This window comes from Oncorhynchus keta, chromosome 18 (assembly GCF_023373465.1).
Source record: "Oncorhynchus keta strain PuntledgeMale-10-30-2019 chromosome 18, Oket_V2, whole genome shotgun sequence".
NCBI lineage: Eukaryota > Metazoa > Chordata > Actinopteri > Salmoniformes > Salmonidae > Oncorhynchus > Oncorhynchus keta.
In genome coordinates this window covers 13,301,023-13,327,571 of record NC_068438.1, presented here as the reverse complement: position 1 = coordinate 13,327,571, position 26,549 = coordinate 13,301,023, and the positions used below count along the sequence as shown (strand labels likewise).

General features: G+C 46.6%; 1 protein-coding gene across 4 annotated transcripts in view; it reads left to right on the top strand.

Moving 5' to 3' along the window:
- Positions 1 to 26,549, top strand: part of LOC118397310 (MAP/microtubule affinity-regulating kinase 4-like) — a 55,721-nt gene that overhangs the window by 14,793 nt on the left and 14,379 nt on the right. For all 4 annotated transcript variants that reach the window (XM_035791942.2, XM_052467430.1, XM_035791943.2 and 1 more), the window contains 12 exons: positions 51 to 248; positions 2,733 to 2,786; positions 17,441 to 17,489; positions 18,043 to 18,108; positions 20,680 to 20,750; positions 20,991 to 21,047; positions 21,252 to 21,488; positions 21,931 to 22,050; positions 22,164 to 22,263; positions 22,477 to 22,586; positions 23,238 to 23,430; positions 26,050 to 26,276. In XM_035791942.2, the coding sequence (XP_035647835.1) occupies positions 51 to 248; positions 2,733 to 2,786; positions 17,441 to 17,489; positions 18,043 to 18,108; positions 20,680 to 20,750; positions 20,991 to 21,047; positions 21,252 to 21,488; positions 21,931 to 22,050; positions 22,164 to 22,263; positions 22,477 to 22,586; positions 23,238 to 23,430; positions 26,050 to 26,276 (1,482 nt within the window). The remainder of the gene's footprint in view (positions 1 to 50; positions 249 to 2,732; positions 2,787 to 17,440; positions 17,490 to 18,042; positions 18,109 to 20,679; positions 20,751 to 20,990; positions 21,048 to 21,251; positions 21,489 to 21,930; positions 22,051 to 22,163; positions 22,264 to 22,476; positions 22,587 to 23,237; positions 23,431 to 26,049; positions 26,277 to 26,549) is intronic.

The following is a 26,549-nucleotide window of genomic DNA, read 5'->3' as shown; positions in this document are numbered from 1 at the left end:
GCAGCTAGATTGTTTTGCATTGTGTTTATGACCCCTCTCTCTTTTCCCAGCATACCTCTCTCTCGACGAGCCGCTCGGAGAAAAGCACCGGTTGGTCGAGCAGATCACTCGGAGCACGATGCCGGAACTCTATCGCCTCATGTTCGGACGAGCAGCCGCACATCGGCAACTACCGTCTGCTCAAGACCATCGGCAAGGGCAACTTCGCCAAGGTCAAGCTGGCCAGGCACATCTTGACGGGCAAAGAGGTGAGACTGGACTGGGCTGGAGGTGTGGATGGACTGGGCTGGAGGTGTGGATGGGCTAGACTGAGAGGTGAGACTGGACTGGGCTGGTGGTGTGGATGGGCTAGACTGAGAGGTGAGACTGGACTGGGGGGCTGGAGGTGTGGATGGGCTAGACTGAGGGGTGAGACTGGACTGGGCTGGAGGTGTGGATGGGCTAGACTGAGAGGTGAGACTGGACTGGGCTGGAGGTGTGGATGGGCTAGACTGAGGGGGGAGACTGGACTGGGCTGGAGGTGTGGATGGGCTAGACTGAGGGGGAAGCTGGACTGGGCTGGAGGTGTGGATGGGCTAGACTGAGGGGTGAGGCTGGACTGGGCTGGGGGGCTGGAGGTATGGATGGGCTAGACTGAGAGGTGAGGCTGGACTGGGCTGGGGGGCTGGAGGTGTGGATGGGCTAGACTGAGAGGTGAGGCTGGACTGGGCTGGGGGGTTGGAGGTGTGGATGGGCTAGACTGAGAGGTGAGGCTGAACTGGGCTGGGGGCTGGAGGTGTGGATGGGCTAGACTGAGAGGTGAGACTGGACTGGGCTGGGGGGCTGGAGGTGTGGATGGGCTAGACTGAGAGGTGAGGCTGGACTGGGCTGGAGGTGTGGATGGACTAGACTGAGGGGTGAGGCTGGACTGGGCTGGGGGCTGGAGGTGTGGATGGGCTAGACTGAGAGGTGAGGCTGGACTGGGCTGGGGGGTTGGAGGTGTGGATGGGCTAGACTGAGAGGTGAGGCTGAACTGGGCTGGGGGGCTGGAGGTGTGGATGGGCTAGACTGAGGGGTGAGGCTGGACTGGGCTGGAGGTGTGGATGGACTAGACTGAGGGGTGAGGCTGGACTGGGCTGGGGGCTGGAGGTGTGGATGGGCTAGACTGAGAGGTGAGGCTGGACTGGGCTGGAGGTGTGGATGGGCTAGACTGAGAGGTGAGACTGGACTGGGCTGGAGGTGAGGATGGGCAAGACTGAGGGGTGAGGCTGGACTGGGCTGGGGGGCTGGAGGTGTGGATGGGCTAGACTGAGAGGTGAGGCTGGACTGGGCTGGAGGTGTGGATGGACTAGACTGAGGGGTGAGGCTGGACTGGGCTGGGGGGCTGGAGGTGTGGATGGGCTAGACTGAGGGGTGAGGCTGGACTGGGCTGGTGGTGTGAATGGACTAGACTGGGGGGTGAGGCTGGACTGGGCTGGGGGGCTGGAGGTGTGGATGGGCTAGACTGAGGGGTGAGGCTGGACTAGGCTGGAGGTGTGGATGGGCTAGACTGAGGGGTGAGGCTGGACTGGGCTGGAGGTGTGGATGGGCTAGACTGAGAGGTGAGGCTGGACTTGGCTGGAGGTGTGGATGGGCTAGACTGAGGGGTGAGGCTGGACTGGGCTGGGGGGCTGGAGGTGTGGATGGGCTAGACTGAGAGGTGAGGCTGGACTGGGCTGGGAGGCTGGAGGTGTGGATGGGCTAGACCGAGGGGTGAGGCTGGACTGGGCTGGGGGGCTGGAGGTGTGGATGGGCTAGACTGAGAGGTGAGGCTGGACTGGGCTGGGAGGCTGGAGGTGTGGATGGGCTAGACTGAGGGGTGAGGCTGGACTGGGCTGGAGGTGTGGATGGGCTAGACTGAGGGGTGAGGCTGGACTGGGCTGGAGGTGTGGATGGGCTAGACTGAGAGTTGAGGCTGGACTGGGCTGGGGGGCTGGAGGTGTGGATGGGCTAGACCGAGGGGTGAGGCTGGACTGGGCTGGGGGGCTGGAGGTGTGGATGGGCTAGACTGAGAGGTGAGGCTGGACTGGGCTGGGGGGCTGGAGGTGTGGATGGGCTAGACTGAGGGGTAAGGCTGGATTGGGCTGGGGGGATGGAGGTGTGGATGGGCTAGACTGAGGGGTGAGACTGGGCTGGGTGGCTGGTGGTGTGGATGGGCTAAACTGAGGGGTGAGGCTGGGGTAGAGAAGTGGGTACTTGACTGAAGAATGGTGTTAGGCTGGTAGGAATAGTGCACACGGCCAATGAGGTTTGTAATAGGCCATTTGACAGGCTGGTTGTGGTGAGAGCATGGAACATATGGGGTGGATGGATGGTCGTTGTAGTTTTAGAGATTATCCCTTACATTTTGGACAGAACAAGACTGGGTTTGTTCTAGTCTGTCATTACTTTTAAGGCCTGTGTAGTTGTAAACATAATTTAATGTTAGCCCAAGTCATGACCCACGTTTTTAGGTGTACAATTACACAGGATTGCCATAAAGTTCAACCTAATGACATGGAATGGGATCATTTGGAGGGCAGTGTGTAGTGAACCATTACAGTCCTAGTCTCACTCACACTTTGACCGAGACAAATCACGCTGTTCAGCCATTTATGGGGCCTTATGACCTGTTGGTTTGTTTTGGAGTTTGAGCTTTGAGATCTACTAATGCTCTTGAATATGTCACTGTTTTGGTTTCACTGATCATAATGATTTGTCTCTTGCCGTTTCAGGTTGCAATAAAGATCATTGACAAAAACCAGCTCAACCCGACCAGCCTACAGAAGGTGAGTGCTGTTGTGTGGTTGTCATGAGAAACAGTTTGGAGATGCAATGATTAAAATTCTTATCCGGCAACGAGGCCTAACAAAGCATGCGACGTCACACAGTTTTGCAAGACACAAACAGCATCAAGAGGCATTGAGAACCATTCTCTTCATGACATTTGAGATAATGATGGTTACCTTGAATGTAACAGCTTGAATGTAACCTTCCTAACGTCATGGTTTTTGTTTTGATATTGACTATATTATGCTGACCTGCATTCTGTCTGCACTCTGTTCCTACACAGCTGATAACTTTCTCACCTAGGCTACTATCTAGGCTAAACAACTAGGCTAATATCAATATACAGTGACAGGAAGTGGACTCCTGTGTGATTGTTTTGGTGGACATTTGGCCAGTGAGATGATGCAATGGCCTAACCTTTGACCTCATTCTAAGTTCTAGGAGGCTTATAGTGTCTGGGATGTTTTGATGGTTTTGCTGTGGTACTTGCTATCCAGAATCATTGGAGTGTCCCTACCCCTTTGAAGTTGAAATTTAAAATGGTTAAGGTTAGTGTTATGGTTGGGGTAAGACAGGGATTCCCAAACTCGGTCCTCGGGACCCCAAGGGGTGCACGTTTTGGTTTTTGCCCTGGCACTACTCAGCTGATTCAAATAATCAACTAACATCAAGCTTTGATCATTTGAATCGGCTGTGTAGTGTTAGGACAAAAAACCTCAAATGTGCACCCCTTGGGAGCCCAAGTTTGGGAAACACTGGGGTAGGTGTCAGGGTTTAGGGTAGGGACAACGTAAGGATCCCGGATTGCACTAATAATTTTGCTGCATACATAGCAGTGATTTCAGGGCCAGTTAAAGGGGAAGTTCAGGATTTTACCATTTGGATTTGAGATGGTTCCTAACTGTGAAAGTAGTCTATTTCTCAGATACAGGAGAAACTGTTATCCATTGGGGATGTAGCGATTCACATTCGGCACCTTCAGCATTCTAATGCTAAAATGGCTTGCAAAACAAAACCCGAATAAAAAGTAATCTACTAGAGACACAACTCTGATCTGGCTATACCTGCTGATTGTTCAGGTTCACCATCAGCAATAGTTTTGGTAGTTTTGCTTTAAACAATCAGTGTATATGGTCATTTCTTTTATATACAGGGTAAAGTTGATCATTTCATAACAAGGACAGTAATCACATGTGCGAGGCGCACTGCATGGCCGAAGCGAGAGGAGAGGAGAAGAGAAGATCTCTCCATAAAATCTTCCAAACGGTCAAAAACATTCGATTTTGAGTTGGGGGTGACATCCAAAATTGTGCTATATATTCATTGGCTATGTCATAGCTAATTTGTAAACAATAAATATTGATACATTACTAACTAAAACACTTAAACTGCAAAAATGACAAGTTAATTAGTAGGTGATGGTGATTTCAGAACCAAAGTGGGGGGACAAAAAACAGTCTACATTGCCCCAATAATCTGATAGTGGTAGTGGGGTGGTAGATGCCCAGGTCTCCCTTATGGCACTGCTCAGGTGCCGACATAGACATACATCATTTACACACCACACAAACACACATTCTCTAATCGCACCCAATCGTTTCAAACCAAAACATGTCGTTCCTGGATCGTAGTCCATGTATTTAGATGCGTATTGAATCTTCTTAAAAGGGAAATATGCACATCCCTATAATCCATAGTTATGTTTTCTCTAAACAGCCATTACAAACTTCAGCTAGCTTTAGCCACCACTAGCTACAAATCCATGGGAGTGATGGAGCAATGATTTTGGAACATTGACAACTATGCAATGATAATGTTGCTGTCCATAGGCCTACATGAGAGAGAGAGAGAACTGTAGGAAGGTGCTGCTGTATCATGTGTTGCCCCTCAGTGGAACTAAGTGGATTTCTATTTAAGCATGGAGCGATGCACATAACTGTCCAGTGTGCTCAGAGATCATGGGCAGACGGAGCCTATGTATAGATACATTGCATAGAGAAGCTGTAATCAGATTAGTATGACTGTAGTAGGCTTTCTTCAGACAAAACCAATGGAGGACAGAGACATATATTGAATCGTGTATGTATGTCCCTCCTCATTTTGAGGCAATTGAACAGCAGACCTGAGCTTGGTTTGACCACACATCATACAGACTTATTCCCATGGTGCGTCCCTTTTGTACCCTATTCCCTAAAGTGCATTCGGAAAGTATTCAGACCCCTTGACTTTTTCTACATTTTGTTACATTACAGCCTTATTCTAAAATGGATTTAAAAAAAAATAATCCCCAGCAATCTACACATAATACCTCATAATGACAAAGCGAAAACAGTTTTTTAAAAATGTATTAAAAATAAAAGACAGAAATACCTTATTTACATAAGTATTCAGACTCGAAATTGAGCTCCGTTGCATCCTGTTTCCATTGATCATCCTTGAGATGTTTCTACAACTTGATTGGAGTTGACCTGTGGTAAATTCAATTGATTAGACATAATTTAGAAAGGCACACTCCTGTCTATATAAGGTCCCACAGTTGACAATACATGTCCTTTGCAAAAAACAAAGCCATGAGGACGAAGGAATTGTCTGTAGAGCTCCGAGACAGGATTGTGTCAAGGCACAGACCTGGAGAAAGGTACCAAAAATGTCTGCAGCATTGAAGGTCCCCAAGAACACAGTGGGCTCCATCATTCTTAAATGGAAGAAGTTTGGAACCACCGAGACTCCTCCTAGAGCTGGCCACCTGGCCAAACTAAGCAATCGGGGGAGAAGAGCCTTGATCAGGGAGGTGACCAACAACCCAATGGTCACTCTGACAGAGCTCCAGAGTTCCTCTGTGGAAATGGGAGAACCTTCCAGAAGGACAACCATCTCTGCAGCACTCCACCAATCAGGTCTTTATGGTAGAGTGGCCAGACGGAAGCCACTCCTCAGTAAAAGGCACATGACAGCCCGCTTGGAGTTTGCCAAAAGGCACCTAAAGGAAACAATATTCTCTGGTCTGATGAAACTAAGATTGAACTCTTTGGCCTGAATGCTAAGGGTCAAGTCTGCTCCAGATAATCAGGACCACAGACTAGGGCGAAGGTTCACCTTCCAACAGGACAACGACCCTAAGCACACAGCCAAGACAACGCAGGAATGGCTTTGGGACAGGTCTCTGACTGTCCTTAAGTGGCCCAGCCATAGCTCGGACTTGATCCCGATCAAACATCTCCGGAAATACCTGAAAATAGCTGTGCAGTGATGCTCCCCATCCAACCTGACAGAACTTGAGAGGATCTGCAGAGAAGAATGGGAGAAACTCCCCAAATCAAGGTGTGCCAAGCTTGTAGCATCATACCCAAGAAAGTTTGAGGCTGTAATCCATGCCAAAGGTGTTTCAACAAAGTACTGAGTAAAGGGTCTGAATACTTATGTGAATGGGATATTTCATTTTTTATTTTTAAGAAATTTGCAAACATTTCTAAACAGTTTTTGCTTTGTCTTTATGGAGTAGTGTGTTTAGATTGATGAGGGAAAACACCGATTTAATCCATTTTAGAATAAGGCTGTAACGTAACAACATGTGGAAAAAAAGTGAAGGGGTCTGAATGCTTTCCGAATGCACTGTATAGTGCACTATATAGGGAATAGGGTGCCATTTGAGACGCAACTCCAGTCACTCATCATAATCAGTCCAGTTGCTACTGAGAGGGTCCATATGTGCTGATGAGCATGGTGAGGCATTCACACCTTCCATGTGAGGATTGATGCAGATGACATCACACTCATGCTTCCCTGTTGCTAGGCAAACATGTTTTGATCAACCATCTTCTCACAGACATCTGACGAGGTGATCTTTGTCTGTTGCACATATTCGGTCCAAACCGTCATCTGTTGACCAAACTTTAGCCTTGTTGTGCTTCCACCGTGTCAGCACAACAGGAGCAGGCTCTTACTTAGGACAATTTAATCCATTTAAAACACACAGCTATCGATTGTGGTTCTGTGTAAGGTATTATTTGTCAGCCGCGGATACAGATATGGCTGGCACCAGCCACTGCAAATTATACTGTTCACAATTAGTTAGCTACTATCGCTTTGCAGACATCCTGTAAGGTTAACATATTTGTAGACTTTTTGTTGCAAGAAACTCCTGTCTTCAAGTTTTCAGTGATCAAGTGGCCACCATAGGGTTAAATAGGTTTTGATTAGCATATCCATTTTGGACTTTTAAAGTAGTCATATACTGTAGCCATTGATTCCTGAAGAATATATCTTATAAATACTGGTTGGTCCATGTATGTGTCCCAAATGGCACCCTGTTCCCTATATAGTGCACTACTTTTGTTGGGAATAGATGGCCGATAACAATGCACCCCCAGTGTTGAGTGGTTGCCTGGTGGGGACTGTGGATGGATGCAGGCAGGGAGGGAGGGGGACGGGGGCAGTTTGTGATCTCTGCATGCTGAGGTACACTGGTGGATGGATACTGCTGCAGTAGCGCAACGGGCAGACGGTTGTCCTGTCAGCACTATTCTCCTCCCATTCAGGACACACTAGACCAGAGCACCAGGTGACTCTCTCTCTCTCTCTCTCTCTCTCTCTCTCTCTCTCTCTCTCTCTCTCTCTCTCTCTCTCTCTCTCTCTCTCTCTCTCTCTCTCTCTCTCTCTCTCTCTCTCTCTCTCTCTCTCTAACACTCTCTCCTGTCCCACCCTGTCTCTCTTCTCTCTCCCGTATTGTAACCTCCCATGTCCCACCCTGACCCCTCATTAGTCACCTCTGACCTTTATTCCTACTTTATTTATTGTCTCTATTCTTCTCTCATCGCCTCTCTTCAGGCGATGCAGGGTAACCACAGATGTACTCTCTGGTGTCTCTCTGGAGGCTGGGGCCCCACAGTAGCTAGCATCCCACACCCAAGTGGCGGCAGGTGATTTAAGGGCCCAGGCTCCACCCCCTCCGAGCCAGCTGCCATGCTGCAGTGTTCTTGGGGTAATCTGGTTGCAGTTTGCAGGCTTTAATCTGACAGTGACAGCAGGGCTGTAGCAGCAATGCTCCATGTTGGCCCACCGCCCCCCAAACTCACTCACTCTCCCTCTAATCCCATTTGTGGCTACATGGGGGATCCCCGGCAGCTGAAACACACACACACACACAGTGTATTTTACCAGCAGCTTCAGCATGGTCCACAGAGCCATGAGCAGGACAGACACTTGCACCCATCCTTTAACAAGCGCTCCATGTATCTGAAAAACCCCCAACCACTTACTAACCCATGCCTATCTCATATCCCTAAATTCTACCCCCCCATGTCTCATCTACCTCTCCCCTTTCAACCTCTCACCCCCTAATGTCTCCTTCTTACCCCACCCCTCACTCTACCTCTCACTCATTCCCCGTCCCAACCTCTGACCTATTCCACACCAGGCCCTTTAACTTTAAACCCTGATATCCATCTCTCAGTGATAGGCCTCCACCTCCATGTCTCCACCCACCCCATCCTTCACGTCACTTCTGTCCCTCACACCTCACCCACCCTTCAGCCTCTCTGTACCCCCATTCACCTCATCTTCCACCTCTCTCTCTGGTCTTTATTTATTTTATTTAACCTTTATCTGGATGATGTCAAGATTTTCTCAAGCTTTATCATGAGCGTGTGTGTGTGTGTGTATGTGTGTATGTGTGTGTGTGTGTGTGTGTGTGTGTGTGTGTGTGTGTGTGTGTGTGTGTGTGTGTGTGTGTGTGTGTGTGTGTGTGTGTGTGTGTGTGTGTGTGTGTGTGTGTGTGTGTGTGTGCGTGTGTGTGTGTGTGTGTGTGTATGTGTGTGGGGCGTGTAATCCTTGACCATGTAGGGCCCCTTCAAGAGTCTGGTGCTACTTTAAGAACCAAAAGGGATTCGGGAGGCAGCCATCCGGCGCTGGGAGAGGGATGCAGGCAGGGACGAGGCGGGAGGGGTTGTTATCCCTCTATCAGGCCCCTTCAGTTAGGAGCAGCATTCCAGACAGACGAACAATGGGGACAGCCGAACCTAGAGGGAGTGGGGGCATCCAGGGGGCCAGGGTACTGGAGCTGGGATCCTGAGAAAGCAAGCGACCATGAGATGAGGCAGAACCAAAGAGCACAGACGGAGTGTGTGTGTGTGGTGTAAAGAAAGGGATATTTTATTTGTATTTATTTAACCTTTATTTATCTGGGCAAGTCAGTTAAGATGAAATTCTTATTTACAATGATACAAATACCCAGGCCAAACCCAGACGACGCTGGGCCAATTGTGCACCACATTATGTGACTCCCAATCACGGCCGGATGTGATGCAGCCTAGAATCGAACCAGGGACTGCAGTGACGCCTCTAGCACTAAGATGCTGTGCCTTCAACCACTGCGCCACTCGAGATAAGGACACTGCCTGACAGTATGTTTGTGTATCAGAGGGTAGTGTGTATCATTAAGATATTAAAGGAATTAATACAGAGGGGGGGCAGGATATTTTCCCACACTGTTGAAGGATGATGGGAAGAGAGCTTTTCATTCTGTTCATCCAGGGGTCAGAATATGTGCAGTAATCCAGTTTATGAATTGCTGCCCATAGAGTGTGTCCCAAATGGCACCCTATTCCCTTCAGAAAGTATTCATGCTTCTTGACTTTTTCCAGACTTTGTTGTGTTACAGCCTGAATTTAAAATGGATTCAATTGAGATTTGGTGTCACTGGCCTAAACACAATACCCCATAATGTCAGAGTGGGTTTTATGTTTTTCAAAATGGTTACAAATTAATAAAATTATGAAAAACTGAAATGTCTGGAGTCAATAATTATTCAACCCCTTTGTTATTACAAGCCTAAATAAGTTCAAGAGTAAAAATTTGCTTAACAAATCACATAATAAGTTGCATGGAATCACTGTGTGCAATAATAGTGTTTAACATGATTTTTGAATGACTACCTCATCTCTGTACCCCAGACAATTATCTGTAAGATCTTTTAGTCGAGCAGTGAATGTCATACATAGATTCAACCACAAAGACCAGGGAGGTATTCCAATACCTCACGAAGAAGGGCACCTATTGGTAGATGAAAAAAAGAAAGGCTGGCATTTAATATACCTTTGAGCATGGTGAAGTTATTAATTACACTTTGGATGGTGTATCAATACACCCAGACAGACACAGGCGTCCTTCCTAACTCAGTTGTTGGAGAGGAAGGAAATCGCTTAGCAATTTTACCGTGAGGCCAATGGTGACTCTAAAACTGACGATGGATCAGCAACATTGTCGTTACTCCACTATACCAACCTAATTCACAGAGTGAAAAAAAGGAAGCCTGTACAGGATAAAATATTCCAAAACATGTATCCTGTTTGCAACAAGGCACTATAGTAAAACTGAATTTAAAAAATGTGGCATAGACATTAACTTTGTCCTGAATAGAAAGTGTTATGTTTGGGGCATATCTAATTCAACACATCACTGAGTACCACTCTTCATATTTTCAAGCATGGTGGTGGCTGCATCATGTTATGGGTATGATTGTCATCGTTGTCATTTTTTTGTGGATAAAAATAAACTGAATAGAGCTATGCACAGGCAAATCACCAGAGGAAACCTGGTTCAGTCTGCTTTCCAACAGACACTGAGAGACAACTTCACCTTTCAGCAGGACAATAACCGAAAACACAAGGCCAAATATACACTGGAGTTGCTTACCAAGACGGCATTGAATGTTCCTGGGTGGCCTAGTTACAGTTTTGACTTAAATTGGATTGAAAATCTATGGCAAGACTTGAAAATGACCATCTAGCAACAACCAACTTGACAGCTTGAATAATATCAAAAATTATGTGCAAGTATTGCAAAATACATGTTTGCAAAGCTCATAGAGACTTACCAGAAAGACTCACAGTTGTAATTGATTGGTGATTCTAACATGTATTGACTCAGGGGTGTGAATACTTATGTAAATGAGATAGTTCTGTTTCATTTTCAATAAATTAGCAAACATTTCTGAAAACATGTTTTAACTTTTTCATTATGGAGTATTGGGTGTAGATAGGTGAGGGGAAAAAAAGTCAATTTAATCCGTTTAGAATTCAGTCTGTAACACAACAAAATGTGGAATAAGTCAAGGGGTATGAATACTTTCTGAAAGCACTGTAGTACACTACTTTTGACCAGAGCCCTACGGGAATAGGGTGCCATTTTGGGATGCAGACATGGACTGTGGTGTCTTTTCTGTTTGGGATCTATTGATTGTTGTTGCTACCCTTTACAGGAAACAATTGAAATCCGTTGCTGTAGTTCTGGATAGTCATGTGACTTGAATGAGTTTAATGGCTTCTTGCCAAACAAGGTTGTACTACCTCATGCTCTGTGTAGATTTTAATCTGTCTGTAAGGGGTGCGTAACTGGTGGCAGGGAAGTCAGGCGCAGGAGAGCAGAACTAGGTCATAGCCAGAGCAGTTTAATTCCAAAACCAACGGCATCAAGAAATAACAACTTGGGTACAAAACCTGACGCGTACCAGTAAACATATGCACAAGCACTTACAACAAACAATTCCACACAAAGACATGGGGGGGAACAGAGGGTTAAACACACACTAATTAATGAGGGAAATGAAAACCAGGTGTGTAGGAAAACAAGACAAAACAAATGGAAAATGAAAAGTGGATCGACGATGGCTAGAAGACCGGTGACGCCGAACGTCGCCCGAACAAGGAGAGGAACCGACTTCGGTGGAAGTCGTGACAGTCAGCTTCTTAGTGTTACAGTTACATTATAGGACATCCAGTCCTAAACTATGGTCAAATAATCTATATAATAAGCTGAAATAAACTATTGCTTATTATTACCGTCCGTGAATCATCCAAACACTTAAATGAAAAGTGAATCTAAGTGTGCGATCTTAAACTGAAGGTATATTTTAGCTGAAGCTGGCTGGAATTATGCTATACCAATTTGGCCACATACAGTCACCAATGTGTGTTTGAACTTTGAACCCAATCTACCCTCAATGCATGTGGGTGCTACACAGGGCAAACCCAAATCCAGATGTAAGCACCTGTAGGCTCCCGAGTGGCACTGCGGTCTAAGGCACTGCATCTCAGTGCTAGAGGCGTTACTACAGACCCTGGTTTGATTCCAGGCTGAATCACAACCGGCCGTGATTGGGAGTCCCATAGGGTGGCACACAATTGGCCTAGCGTCGTCTGGGTTAGCCCGGGGTAGGCCGTCATTGTAAATAAGAATTTGTTCTTAACTGACTTGCCTAGTTAAATAAAGATTAAATACATTTTAAAAAATTGTCCTGGCCCCTAGGCACCCCTCACCTGAGCCCTGGCCCCTGGGGCTGCTGGCCAGACAGATGTTGTTGATGCATTATTGGTTCACAAGACACCTTGGAAACCAGACAGTCCCAACCAGGCTCATTGTATTCTCAGGCCCTTCCTTCCAAAGTGACTGTGTGGTTTTAGATGGGCTTGTAACAAGGTCTCTGTTGAGGGGCCATATTGACAACAGCCGGGGCCTTGGAACGCCCCTCACCACAGTGTCAAACATGAAAGGCCTCTCCTCTGCATAATCACACCCCCTTTCCCAGAGGAGCAGCCTGGGTCCCACAGGGACATTAAGGGGGGCTGGGGTGTGTGGGGAGAGGTTTAGAGCAGGGACGGAGGGGTGGAGGGGTATTCTATTGGTGGGGTTGGGGTTAGAGACAGTAGGCTGTGGCACTTGCATCAGATGTTATTGTTTATGCAGGGAGAGAGGGAACAGTCATTCATGGGCGACGGCTGGGTTGGCCGTTGGCGTGGATAGACGTCTCTTTCAGAGAAAGAGGAGGTTATTCAGTCGCTCTGCTGAGTCATTTCAGAGGGGAGCCTGTGTGTTCTGTTTACCTCTCTCGCTCGCTTTCTCTCTGGCTCTCTCTGGTCACATGACAGTGTGGTCAAGGGGAGGAGGTGTGTGCTTGTGTGTGACTGTACGTGCGCAATGTGGTTGTGTAAAATATTTGTTGAAGCAATTTGCAAAAATGTCTGTGTGTGGGTATAGCGAGTGTATATGTGTGTGTCCTATGCAGGCATACTTTGCCTGTGTGTGTGTATGCGACTGTGCGTGTGATTGTTCAGGCGAGAGCTCGGACACAAGGCCCGGATTAAATGGTCTGAGGGAGGCCTGTGGGGACGCGGCCCAGACAAAAACACAGCCTTGTGTTCACAACAACTGCCTGCGTCCACCACTGACTGACCCCCCCCGTAACCTCGACTCACAATGACACATAGGGAGAACGAAAGAGAGAGAGACAACTTAGTAAACTGCTTTGAGAGAGAGAGACAACTTAGTAAACTGCTTTGTGCAAATCCACATGCAAAACAGGAGAAAAAACAGAGGGAGCTCAGAGTTGATTAATTCTGCCTTGTTGTTCTCTCTCTGTTTTCTGCTTCAGAGCGAGAGCGGCTTCCGGTGTGACGGACAGGGTGGGAGGGAGGAGGGAGGGAGGACTGCATTAGACAGACGCATACTGTTGATGGGGTGTCCCACCCCCTGGCCTGTCGTGCTGAGGGTGGCAGGCAAGACAGGGCAGAGGTGGGTTGGGGTGGAGTAACTCCCCTGGGAAGAGACTGGCCTGGGGATGGGACAAGGACTAGAGAGTCTGGCTTTGGTACCGGGGTTGGCATGGCAACAGTGACGTAGGGCCACTGCCAAGGGAATGGACCAGGAAGTCATTTATGGGCGTGCGAGAGAGGGAGAAAGTGCTAGATAGAAGGGAGGGGGATATGACTGAAGAGAGAAAGAGCAAGGAGGCGGCGGGGGAGGAGAGGAGAGACGGGCTTATCTGATTATTATCTTTAGAGCTCAGGTGAACAGCTGATGCGCTCTGTTCTTTTCAATTCAATTACAGACAGTCTCAAGGGATGTGGGACTGTGTTTGATTTGGATGGTATGTTCACGCATGGAGATGCATCATGTCATTTAAATGATAATATGACATCCCCTTGGTGGGGTGTGTTTGTGGACACTGAATGTATACTTTGTGGCACTCACAGTAGCTCTGGTCCACATTAGCAGCACTATTGTGAAACATGTCTGCTTCACACAGGCTGATTCTCTCAGACGGGCCACATGCCCACCAGCAGATTCCTGGGGGCGTCCAGCTGCCCTGCACAGCCATCTAATAACTTTGCCATTGAAAATAACCTTTGACAATTGATAACAAGGGAATCAGTGAGTCAGATTTGCCACCTGAAATTTTTTTTCTCAAGTTTTTTTCCCCTGTACGGTGTTTCATCTCACTAGCCTATATCCTACAGTCATGTATCACTAGCCTATATCCTACAGTCATGTATCACTAGCCTATATCCTACAGTCATGTATCACTAGCCTATATCCTACAGTCATGTATCACTAGCCTATATCCTACAGTCATGTATCACTAGCCTATATCCTACAGTCATGTATCACTAGCCTATATCCTACAGTCATGTATCACTAGCCTATATCCTACAGTCATGTATCACTAGCCTATATCCTACAGTCATGTATCACTAGCCTATATCCTACAGTCATGTATCACTAGCCTATATCCTACAGTCATGTATCACTAGCCTATATCCTACAGTCATGTATCACTAGCCTATATCCTACAGTCATGTATCACTAGCCTATATCCTACAGTCATGTATCACTAACCTATATCCTACAGTCATGTATCACTAGCCTATATCCTACAGTCATGTATCACTAGCCTATATCCTACAGTCATGTATCACTAGCCTATATCCTACAGTCATGTATCACTAGCCTATATCCTACAGTCATGTATCACTAGCCTATATCCTACAGTCATGTATCACTAGCCTATATCCTACAGTCATGTATCACTAGCCTATATCCTACAGTCATGTATCACTAGCCTATATCCTACAGTCATGTATCACTAGCCTATATCCTACAGTCATGTATCACTAACCTATATCCTACAGTCATGTATCACTAGCCTATATCCTACAGTCATGTATCACTAGCCTATATCCTACAGTCATGTATCACTAGCCTATATCCTACAGTCATGTATCACTAACCTATATCCTACAGTCATGTATCACTAGCCTATATCCTACAGTCATGTATCACTAACCTATATCCTACAGTCATGTATCACTAGCCTATATCCTACAGTCATGTATCACTAGCCTATATCCTACAGTCATGTATCACTAACCTATATCCTACAGTCATGTATATCACTAGCCTATATCCTACAGTCATGTATCACTAGCCTATATCCTACAGTCATGTATCACTAGCCTATATCCTACAGTCATGTATCACTAACCTATATCCTACAGTCATGTATCACTAGCCTATATCCTACAGTCATGTATCACTAACCTATATCCTACAGTCATGTATCACTAACCTATATCCTACAGTCATGTATCACTAGCCTATATCCTACAGTCATGTATCACTAGCCTATATATCCTACAGTCATGTATCACTAGCCTATATCCTACAGTCATGTATCACTAGCCTATATCCTACAGTCATGTATCACTAGCCTATATCCTACAGTCATGTATCACTAGCCTATATCCTACAGTCATGTATCACTAGCCTATATCCTACAGTCATGTATCACTAGCCTATATCCTACAGTCATGTATCACTAGCCTATATCCTACAGTCATGTATCACTAGCCTATAGTCCACTGTATATTTCTTGGATTTTGATAAATATTTACATTCGGTGCAGATACAAATGCACAAGACATTGGTACTACAACACTAAACTAGCCCTCTACTTGAAGTTGAACTTGGTAAACAAAAGTGGGTCTGTGGACACCGCCTGCTTTTTGTAAATCATGTGGCGCAGCGACAAACTGATCAACATCTTGTGTTGCATCACATACTGTGTTTTCGTGTAAACATGTCTCCAGACTGGTTGAGGCAGGTCACTTTGCAGTGCAACAGCACAAAAGGGAGAACACGGCTATTGTTTCCGACGATAGGAGCTATATTGAGTTTGTCCTCGGGACAATGGGGGCCATAGAATACCAGGAATCTGTTTGGTAATGTCCATGCTGCAGGTTGGCTCATCCAGTCGCCTCAAGCAACACACATTGTTATGGCATCCTCCATGTATTATTACATCACACCAGGAAGTAGACAGCTATGCTTACATTATGCTATTTCCCCCGTAAGTAACACCACAAACAATCTATGTTCATATTTGTATTTTTTTTACTTCTCCTCCATCTGGCCATATCCCTAGATATTCTTCCTCGTATTATTTATACGAGCGTAATTTAAATCATTGAATCAGGACACTGTACACCAACGAGCCCAGCTCCGTTCTGTTTGTGCATGTTTATTTGAGACATGAGTCATTTGCTTGCACAGTCACTGAGGCATACACATTTCAATCGTTCCCAGTTTCCTTCTCTCTGTTTCCCTCTGTCCTCAAGGCAACCCAAAATATATAGATGATCCTAGCAACTTTACTCTTGCCAAATCCGTATGCAGATATCTTGTTTGAAAGCTGCCGTCGAAGGCCGGAATCACGGGATCGAGCATAGGGGGGCTGAGAAAGAGGCATGGTGAGACGCAGCTCCCTGTCTTTTGGAAGAATGGGCTTGAACTTCTAAGGAAGCTGACCGCCTTCTCACACAACCATCAGCGCATTCCAGCCATTGTGTGTGTTTCTTTCCCTATCCTTCCTGTCTTTCTCCCGTACTCTCTTTCCTCCTCTTGCTTCCACTCACACTAATACAATAGGAAATGTAACTTTGTGTCTGTCTCTATTTCTGTCTTTATTGAAGTATTTATTTTCCCCCTTCCACAAACCCAGCCCTTGTGACACAGTCGCTCACTGATTCCCTCTTACGTGGTCAGAGCAAGCCGATGCCTCGTCACCCAGTCTCAACATCAACAGTTGAAAGAGAGGACTCTCTGTGCTGGTGCACACACACACTATAATTATCCCCAAGATGCCGTCAGCTCTCCCAGTTCCCCCACTTACAGCAGATGTCAAAACCAGGAAAGGAGGCTTGTGAACTTGTTCGAGGAAGGGCCGTGTGTGTGTGGGAATATAGTGTGTGTGAGACAGTGTGTATATACGATTGTGTGTCACCTCATAACCGCAGGGCATTGACTCACACACAGTGGCGGCAGACAGTGCCCGTGCTGCACCACCATTGCAGCAACAATGTGATGTGGTGTCCCCACCATTTCTACAATTAGAAGAGGCTAAAAGCAGCAGCACCTCCTGTGGGGAGGGAGGCTCTGTCGAGGGAGAGAGATACTCTGTCTAGTCAGGCTGTCCCTGGAGTGGTCCTCTCTCTAATTAGCAGAAAGCTAGCAAGTGTTGGAGGGGGAGGTGCGTCCATTTTCCGAGAAGCAGCTGAGCTTCATTATGAATGAATAAATGAGTGACAGTGGTGGAGGCGGGCTAACCTCCTCCTATCCGCCTGTCTGATGTTCAGTTCTTATATTGTGAATCAGGGATTGTGATCATCCCCCACTTTCTTGCCTATCTTCATATGCACTATAATATATACTGTATATACCCGTATATCAGTGTGACTGTGAAGAGTTCCAATTCTGGGGCAGAAAATACTTGAATAATGAAATAACATTCTTTTAACTCGCTTCTGCTCTCTCTTTCCTCCAGCTCTTCAGAGAGGTACGGATCATGAAAGGCCTCAACCACCCAAATATCGGTAAGTGCCTCGGCTACACTAATCTCCCCAGCTTCCAGGGTGTAGCGCCGCAGGGCATACCCCACCCTAGAACATCATCAGCCTAACAGCCATCCTCACGCAATGTTCCCCGTTACTGTCAAAACAGATGCTGAGCAGGAGTCACGACATGTGATATGTACAATAGTCCCCCACTAAGCTCAAAATGATCCTCCTTTCCAGGGGACTCACTCACTCACCCAGACCCCATCGCGCTGCCCCTGTAATGGCCAGAGGGTGTGTCCCAAATAGCACCATATTCCCTATGCGCCCTGGCCAAACATAGTGCACTATAAAGGCAATAGGGTGCAGTCGCTCATGTAAAGCCAGGACAATAGACTACCTCCATTTATTATAAAGCACACAGTCACATTTAATACTGAATGCAGCTGAATCATAAACTGCTGTACTGTACTGTTGGCATTTACAGCACATCTCCCTTCTCTAAGGAACACACAGTCAATCACTTTGTGCATAATGAACTGTGTGTGTTTGTTTGTGCCACTATACTGAGTTGTCTGTGTGTGTGTTACAGTGCAGCTGTTTGAGGTGATCGAGACAGAGAATACGCTCTATCTGATAATGGAGTACGCCAGTGGAGGTGAGCAGAGTACCTCCCCTCAATCAGTATCCCTCTATTTCTCTTTCTCATCTGTTTTCTCTCCACCCCGCCCTCACATTTTCCCTCTCCCCGGTACCTCTGACCCATCGATTGTCTTTTGACCGCCCTCCTCCCTCCCTCTGCACTGTCATTGTCTCTCCCTTTCCTTCATGATCACTTTCTCCCTCTCCACCCCCCCCCCTTCTCTAATCCTCACTCCCCTCGGTTGTCAATTTTTCCTCTGTTTCTTGCCAAATAAGGAGCTAATAGCCAAGCATGTGCCCCCTCCTGATCTCAACCTCACTGCTTTTCCCCCAGTGGATGTGCCCTCTAGCATGAAGCACTTACTGTTTATAAACACAACACACACACTCATGCACTCATTCACTCTCTTTCAAGTCTCTCACCCACCACCACCATATATTCCCAAATCCATGCATGGGTCACAGACATGAAGACATGCCCATGCATCCGTCACATCAATAAGGTATCCAGATGTGACAGTGGCTCCCTGTACTTCATGACTTCTCTCGCTCTCTCTCTCGTTCTATCACCCTTTGCCTCTTTCTTTCTTTCCCTTTCTCTGCCACCCTCTCCATGTTTCTCTCTGCCTCTCTCTCTCTCTCGCGCTTTTTCACTTGCTCTTTCTCTCTCTTCTCTCGTTGCCCCTCGCTTTCTCTTTATTTCTCTCTATCTCTGCCTCTCTCTCCCCCTCCATCTCTCTCTCTATGTCATCATCTTCCTCTCACTCCTCTCATCTCTTCGTTAGCCGGTCAATAATCACTCAGTAAATGACCCAAAGTCAACCATAGGGCCAGGGAGCAGTGAGATAAATGAGGCCCTAAAGGCTCCATGATGAAGATACTGATCCCAGATCAGGCTCAATTTAATAATCCATCTCACTTATGATACTACAGCTGTGCATGCTCTCCTATGTTTTAGGGGGCACTGTACTACTATGGCTGACCCTGTAAAGCAACACATTTCACTGCACCTATCCGGTTTATGTTACAATTAAGCATATTTTTAAATATTTGTTTTATGTTCTCCTTAATTCTTACATTGTAATTTCCCTGGTATATTGTGGCATAATGCCGTCATCGCACACACACTCACTCACTCACTCACTCACTCACTCACTCACTCACTCACTCACTCACTTACTGTGTGCCTCATAGAAATACAATATCATTATAGTATAACTCTTCTAAACACACTATATATACAGTAGGGGTGTGCGGATCAGCTGTTTGTTCACCTGCCCCGGCCTGCAATTTCTAATAACCCATCCGCAACCGCCCGACTACATGTTGTAAAGTGTAGATCTGAGGTTCACACCCGACACTAATCCGCAAATATAACAAATCAGAGATAGCGGAGAAAAAAAATTTTTTTATAGGCATATGTTCATTTCCAACATTTTTGCAGGCTATTTGTTAGTCAATGTCTATCAACTTCTATAATTAGATAAATGCAGATACTCTTCTGTCATTACTTGTTGCCCTGGAAGACTAAATAAACCCTGCTCACCAGAATAACGTCATAAATCGATAGAATGGATGCTTTAATCTCGTTGACATTGGTAAGGTTTTCTCTATCATCTCTGCTTCACTCGCCGGGAGAAAATGCAATGAATAAAATGCTTTAAAAAGGGATTCCCAAATGACATCAGTTTAACCGGATTTAAGCAAATGTAAAGCTGTGAAACTCCCCTACATGTTTCTGATAAGATTGCAGTAAAGAGTGCACCTTTCCAGACAGCCCCTAACTGCGAATTCATTCTTTCAAGATACTGAAATAAATAAATCATATTCTAGAGTCAAAATGTACATTTGGTGTATCATTTCACTGTAAGTAATGCTTAATTCTGCAAGATTTCATATTATATTTGAGAGGTTACAGACCTAAATTCAGTGTCCAGATTTCAAGCTACTATTCCATTTAACCCACCTGAACAGTAGCTCCCTTGATGGGCCATTTGGAAGTCCCCGTCTTGTGACTGTTGAATTTGTATAGCGCCTCACAATCATCACACATAACATAGCCGGCACTGCTATCATTTTACCACTTCACCAAATCTTTCCCCAACATTAGACTACTGTTCTGTCCCTCCCTTCGATTTATTTTCAACTTTCCATTTTGCAGCTTTTCTCTTATCGAATTAAACTCCAGCATTGTCCTTTTTGCCTCTGTGGATCGAAGTGAACTTTTTCTGCCTAAGTTCCCAAAAGCATTTGGCAATTGGCGTGTATTCTGCGAGCATACAGTTAGGCCCTAAAGCTTAATCTGCACACTAACGGCAGATAAAAGTAATGAAAGAAAAACCTTATTGTAGCCTCCAGATATATGAATTGCGCAAGAATGATACATTTATGAATGCATCATTTTCTCTTTATTCAACACGGCCACCACCCACCTTTCCTTCATTTCATGACCATTAACCATCTCGGCCCGCGGATATAAGTCACAGATATACAGTATAAGTGCCTCAATTACAGACGATTCAATCAGACAACGTGTTGTAAGCCTGCTTCTCTGTTTGTTGATGTGGTTTGTCTCTCTCTCCCTCAGGTGAAGTGTTTGATTACCTCGTGTCCCATGGGAGAATGAAAGAGAAAGAGGCGCGGGCCAAATTCCGTCAGGTGAGACGCGACCAAAAATGTATAATCGCAACAAACCCGGTGAATGGTGCTGAGTTGGCCTGTATTACATTGCAAGCATTACTGTAAGCTTGTATGTGTCCGTGTCTGTGTTTGGCATTTTTACTTTGACTTGTCTCACTCCCCTTCTTTCTCTCTCTCTCCCGCTCTCACTCTCTCTCTCTGTCTCTCGCGCTCTCCAATCCCCCCTCTCCCTCTATATATATCTATATCTATATCTAGATTGTGTCTGCTGTACACTACTGTCACCTGAAGAACATTGTTCACAGGGATCTTAAAGTACGTGACCGGTTCAGACCTGATGAATTGGGCTCCTTTTCATTGTCCAAAATGACAACCACTCATTGATATTATATATCAATTCTTTAGCATATGTGAAACACTGATCATCACATTCCTGAAATGAGCATACAACCTCAGCCTGAATTGAACAGACTTTCAGTCCTTAAAGCTGCACTCGGTTATCTTCACCTGTCCCTGCAGGCGGAGAATCTCTTGCTGGATGCCGACTCCAACATCAAGATCGCAGACTTTGGCTTCAGTAACGAGTTCACCATGGGCAACAAGCTGGACACGTTCTGTGGTTCCCCTCCCTACGCCGCACCAGAGCTGTTCCAGGGGAAGAAGTACGACGGGCCTGAGGTGGACATCTGGAGCCTGGGGGTCATCCTCTACACTCTGGTCAGCGGATCGCTGCCCTTCGACGGGCAGAACCTCAAGGCAAGGCCTCCTGCGGCGCAGCCAAATGGCCTTGGCTTTGTCTGAGTTTCAAATGGCTCTCTATTCCCTACATAGGGCACTACTTTTGACCTGGGCCCATATGGTGTGGTCAAAAGTTGTGCACTATATAGAGAATAGGGTGCCTTTTGGGACGCAGCCTGTGTCACTGAGGTGTCAATGTCAAGACGGCGTGTGTCTGGTTTGGATGTTATTTAGTTGATGCATTATGTGATGTTTTTGCTTACTAATGCTTTCTGTGGTCCTGAAGGGTTTTGTGCTGATTAGTTCATGTTCACATTTTATTTTCATATTCAGTTGATCAAGAGAAGGAACACGTTGTCTTTTAGTCCATTTGCCATTAATATGTCTCGTGTTTTGTGTAACGTTATATAACGTTATGTGCACGTTTTGCGTAACGGTATCTGTATGTGTTGTTCCCCAGGAGCTGCGGGAGCGTGTTCTGCGGGGGAAGTACCGCGTGCCTTTCTACATGTCCACCGACTGCGAGGGCATCCTGCGCAGGTTCCTGGTGCTCAACCCCACCAAACGCTGCACCCTGGAGGTGAGGAGGGCAACTGCAGGCGCCACTCAGACATACAGTACATGCAAGCACACTCTCACAAACCCACCCTGTTTGTGGCATCTTTAACACATCGTTTTATCCCTCCTCATTAGCAAATCATGAACGACAAGTGGATTAACTCTGGCTACGACGGAGAAGAACTGAAGCCTCATATAGAGCCCCTGGAGGACCATAATGATGCCAGCCGCATCGGTGAAGTACTCCCCTCTCTAACTCCCCTCTACTCCCTACCTACGTATTGTGTGCCTCCCAAATGGCACCGTTTTTCATATTTAGTTCACTGGCCCCTGGTGGTAGTAGTGCACTATTGTAGGGAATAGGGTGCTATTTGGGACGTACCCACCCTCTTCTTTCTTTGAGCCTGTATCTCTGTCTAACGTCCCTCATCTCTCCGCTCGCCTCCAGAGGTGATGGTGGGGATGGGTTACACCCGTGACGACATCAAAGACGCTCTGACCACTCGGAAGTACAACGAGGTCACCGCCACCTACCTGTTACTGGGACGCATGAATGAGGTGAGGCACAACGAGACAACGTGTGTGTGTGTGAGAGGGTTTGGATAGAGGTAGGGGAGAGAGAGAGAGAATCCTTCCTCATTTCTGCGTTGTCTGTGTTCCCCCGGAAATTTAGTTTACATTTTTTTATATATATATATTTCTGCCGAGACACACTTTTAAAGGGATAGTGAGCGATTTGGGGAATTGACAAGTTACAAGTATATTTGTAGCAAACAGAGCGAGCGCTAGTGTGAATGAATGGGTCATGAGTGCACAGCCACTGCTTGCTCCTCATCTCCCTATAGTGCAGTGGTGCACATCAGTTATATTTAAGATAGTTCCAACATAATTACATTTTCATGCATTTTGGAGTAGAATGTCCTTTTAAAAAGTCACCAGAAAAATCTACAAAATTATCCCCCTCCGCTTCCTTAGCCACCCATGCTAACAAAAATCCTCAGGGAACACCTGGCGTGCCTGTCTGCCACAATACGTGTGTACGCATGCCTGTGTGTCCACACTGTCCACAGTCACCTGAGTCCTGATCCTAACGTGTGTGTGTGTGTGTGTGTGTGTGTGTGTGTGTGTGTGTGTGTGTGTGTGTGTGTGTGTGTGTGTGTGTGTGTGTGTGTGTGTGTGTGTGTGTGTGTGTGTGTGTGTGTGTGTCAGGTGGAGGGCAGCGAGTCTCGGTCAACCAGCAGTCTGAGCCTGGCGCGGGTACGGCCCAGCACCGTCATCAACGGCACCAGTAAACACTCCACCTCCTCCACCACCTCCGCCTCGGCCTCCTCCTCCTCTCACAGCAAGACCACCCAGCGCAGCGCCTCCACCTACCACCCCCGCAGGAGGCACAGTGACTTCTGTGAGTGGGCTGTCTCTTAATCTACGTCCCAAAATGCACCCTATTCCCTATATGATGCACTACATTTGACCAGAGTCCAGAGTTCTGTTCAAAAGTAATGCACTAGTCAAATGTCGTGCACTATAAAGGGAATAGGTAGTAGTTATTGTTGATATACATTACTGTCTGTCCATCTGGGAGTATTATGTGTCATAGGAGCTTCCATGACATTGCAGTGCATTCTGGAACTATTCAGATCCCTTGACTTTTTCCACATTTTGTTACGTTACATACAGCCTTATTCTAAAATGGGTTCAATTGTTTTTTCCCCTCATCAATCTAAACACAATACCTCATAAGGACAAAGCAAAATAATTTGTGGGGAAATTTTTTACAAATGCATTAAAAATCAAGAACTGAAATATCACATTTACACAAGTACTCATTACTTTGTTGAAGCACCTTTGGCAGCGAGTACAGCCTCGAGTCTTCTTGGCTATGACGCTACAAGCTTAGCACACCTATATTTGGGGAGATTCTCACATTCTTCTCTGCAGATCCTCTCAAGCTCTGTCAGGTTGGATGGGGAGCATCACTGCACAGCTATTTTCAGGTCTCTCCAGAGATGTTTGATTGGGTTCAAGTCTGGGCTCTGGCTGGGCCACTCAAGGACATTCAGAGACTTGTCCCGAAGCCACTCCTGTGTTGTCTTGGCTGTGTGCTTAGGGTCGTTGTCCTGTTAGAAGGTGAACCTTCGAGGTCTTGAGCACTCTGGAGCAGGTTTTCATCAAGGATCTCTCTGTACTTTGCTCCGTTCATCTTTCCCTCGATCCTGACTAGTCTCCCAGTTCCTGCCACTGAAAAACATTCCCACAGCATGATGCTGCCACCACCATGCTTCACCGTAGGGATGGTGCCAGGTTTCCTCCAGACGTGACACTTGGCATTCAGACCAAAGAGTTCAATCTTGGTTTCATCAGACCAAAGAATCTTGTTTCTCATGGTCTGAGAGTCTTTAGGTGCCTTTTGGCAAACTCCAAGCGGGCTGTCATGTGCTTTTTACTGAGGAGTGGCTTCCGTCTGGCCACTCTACCATAAAGGCCTGATTGATGGAGTGCTGCAGAGATGGTTGTCCTTCTGGAAGGTTCTTGTATCTCCACAGAGGAACTCTGGCGCTCTGTCAGAGTGACCATTGGGTTCTTGGTCGCCTCCCCCCCTTCTCCCCCGATTGCTTAGTTTGGCTGGATGGCCAGCTCTAGGAAGAGTCTTGGTGGTTCCAAACTTCTTCCTTTTAAGAATGATGAAGTCTACTGTTTTTTGGATGACATTTAATGCTGCAGAATTGTTTTGGTACCCTTCCCGTGATCTGTGCCTCGACATAATCCTGTCTCATAGCTCTACGGACAGTTCCTTCGACCTCATGGCTTGTTTTTTTCTCTGACATGCACTGTCAACTGTAGGACCTTATATAGACAGGCGTGTGCCTTTCCAAATCATGTCCAATCAAATGAATTTACCGCAGGTGGACTCCAATCAAGTTTTAGAAACAGCTCAAGAATGATCAATGGCCTCCCGGGTGGCGCAGTGGTTAAGGGCGCTGTACTGCAGCGCCAGCTGTGCCATCAGAGTCCCTGGGTTCGCGCCCAGGCTCTGTCGTAACCGGCCGTGACCGGGAGGTTCGTGGGGCGACGCACAATTGGCCTAGCGTCGTCCGGGTTAGGGAGGGCTTGGTCGGTAGGGATGTCCTTGTCTCATCGCGCACCAGCGACTCCTGTGGCAGGCCGGGCGCAGTGAGCGCTAACCAAGGTTGCCAGGTACACGATGTTTCCTCCGGCACATTGGTGCGGCTGGCTTCTGGGTTGGATGTACGCTGTGTTAAGAAGCAGTACGGCTGGTTGGGTTGTGTATCGGAGGACGCATGACTTTCAACCTTCATCTCTCCCGAGCCCGGAATTGTAGCGATGAGACAAGATAGTAGCTACTACAACAATTGGATACCATGAAATTGGGGAGAAAAAGGGGTAAAAATTAAAGAAAAAGAAAAAAAAGAAAAAGAATGATCAATGGAAACATTGAGCTCAATTTTGAATCTCGTAGCAAAGGGTCATTATGGGGTATTGTGTGTAGATTGATGACGAAAAACATTTATTTAATCCATTTTAGAATAAGGCTGTAACAAAATGTGGAAAAAGGGAAAAGGTCTGAATACTGTCCGAATGCACTGTACATCCATTAGTGTCTGACCTAACCCATTAGTGGGTGTTTATTTTCCAAATAGCTGTCCGTCACTACCTTTTCACTTGTGTTTTAAATGGTTGTGAAGTAGGATTCCCCTCCATTCTGCCAAGTTTAAGAATGTTTGCTTTGTGTGAATGAGAGTGTGAGGTCACCAGCCACCACTTTACAATTGGGTGAGATATTCATAATTTGTACATTGCCCACTCATCTGTCAGTCTATAATATGCTGTTTATCCCAAACAACTTACAGTAGTCTGTGCAGACATTTACATATGGGTGGCGCCAGCAGAATTTAATCCCACCATCTTGGTTTTACAAGTGCCTTGCTCTACCAACTGAACCACACAGGGCCGGACTTTGATTCTCATGTCGTATCATCTGCCCTGTCTGTCTGTTGTGCAGGCGGTCCAGCAGCGCCCCCATCCCACCCCAAGCGTAGCCCCAGCAGCGTGGCGGGGGCAGACAGGGAGCTGAAGGAGGAGGGGGGGCGCATGGCGTCCCGGAAGGTCAGCAGCAGTGTGGTGGGCAGCCGTTCCATCCAGCCCCCCTCCAGCCCCATGGTCAGCAGCGCCAACAACCCCAACAAGTCAGAGATCCCCGACCGCCGCAAGGAGATTATCACCGCCACGGTGAACACGCACACACACACATACAGATAGGCCATGTTCCAGGCTGACTGCACGTCTGCAAGCCACATATAATAGAGTTATCTGATGCCAGACTGCGCTGTCGAAGGCGTGCCACACAACCATTGGTTGATGCAATGCAATGTGTGCAATGCAGTCGGCTTACAACTGTACATTATAAACACACACGCACACACACGGGGAAAAGAAGGGTTAACACCATCAAGAGACAATGTTGCAAGAGGTTAATGAAACTAAGATCAGTGTGCGGGGGAA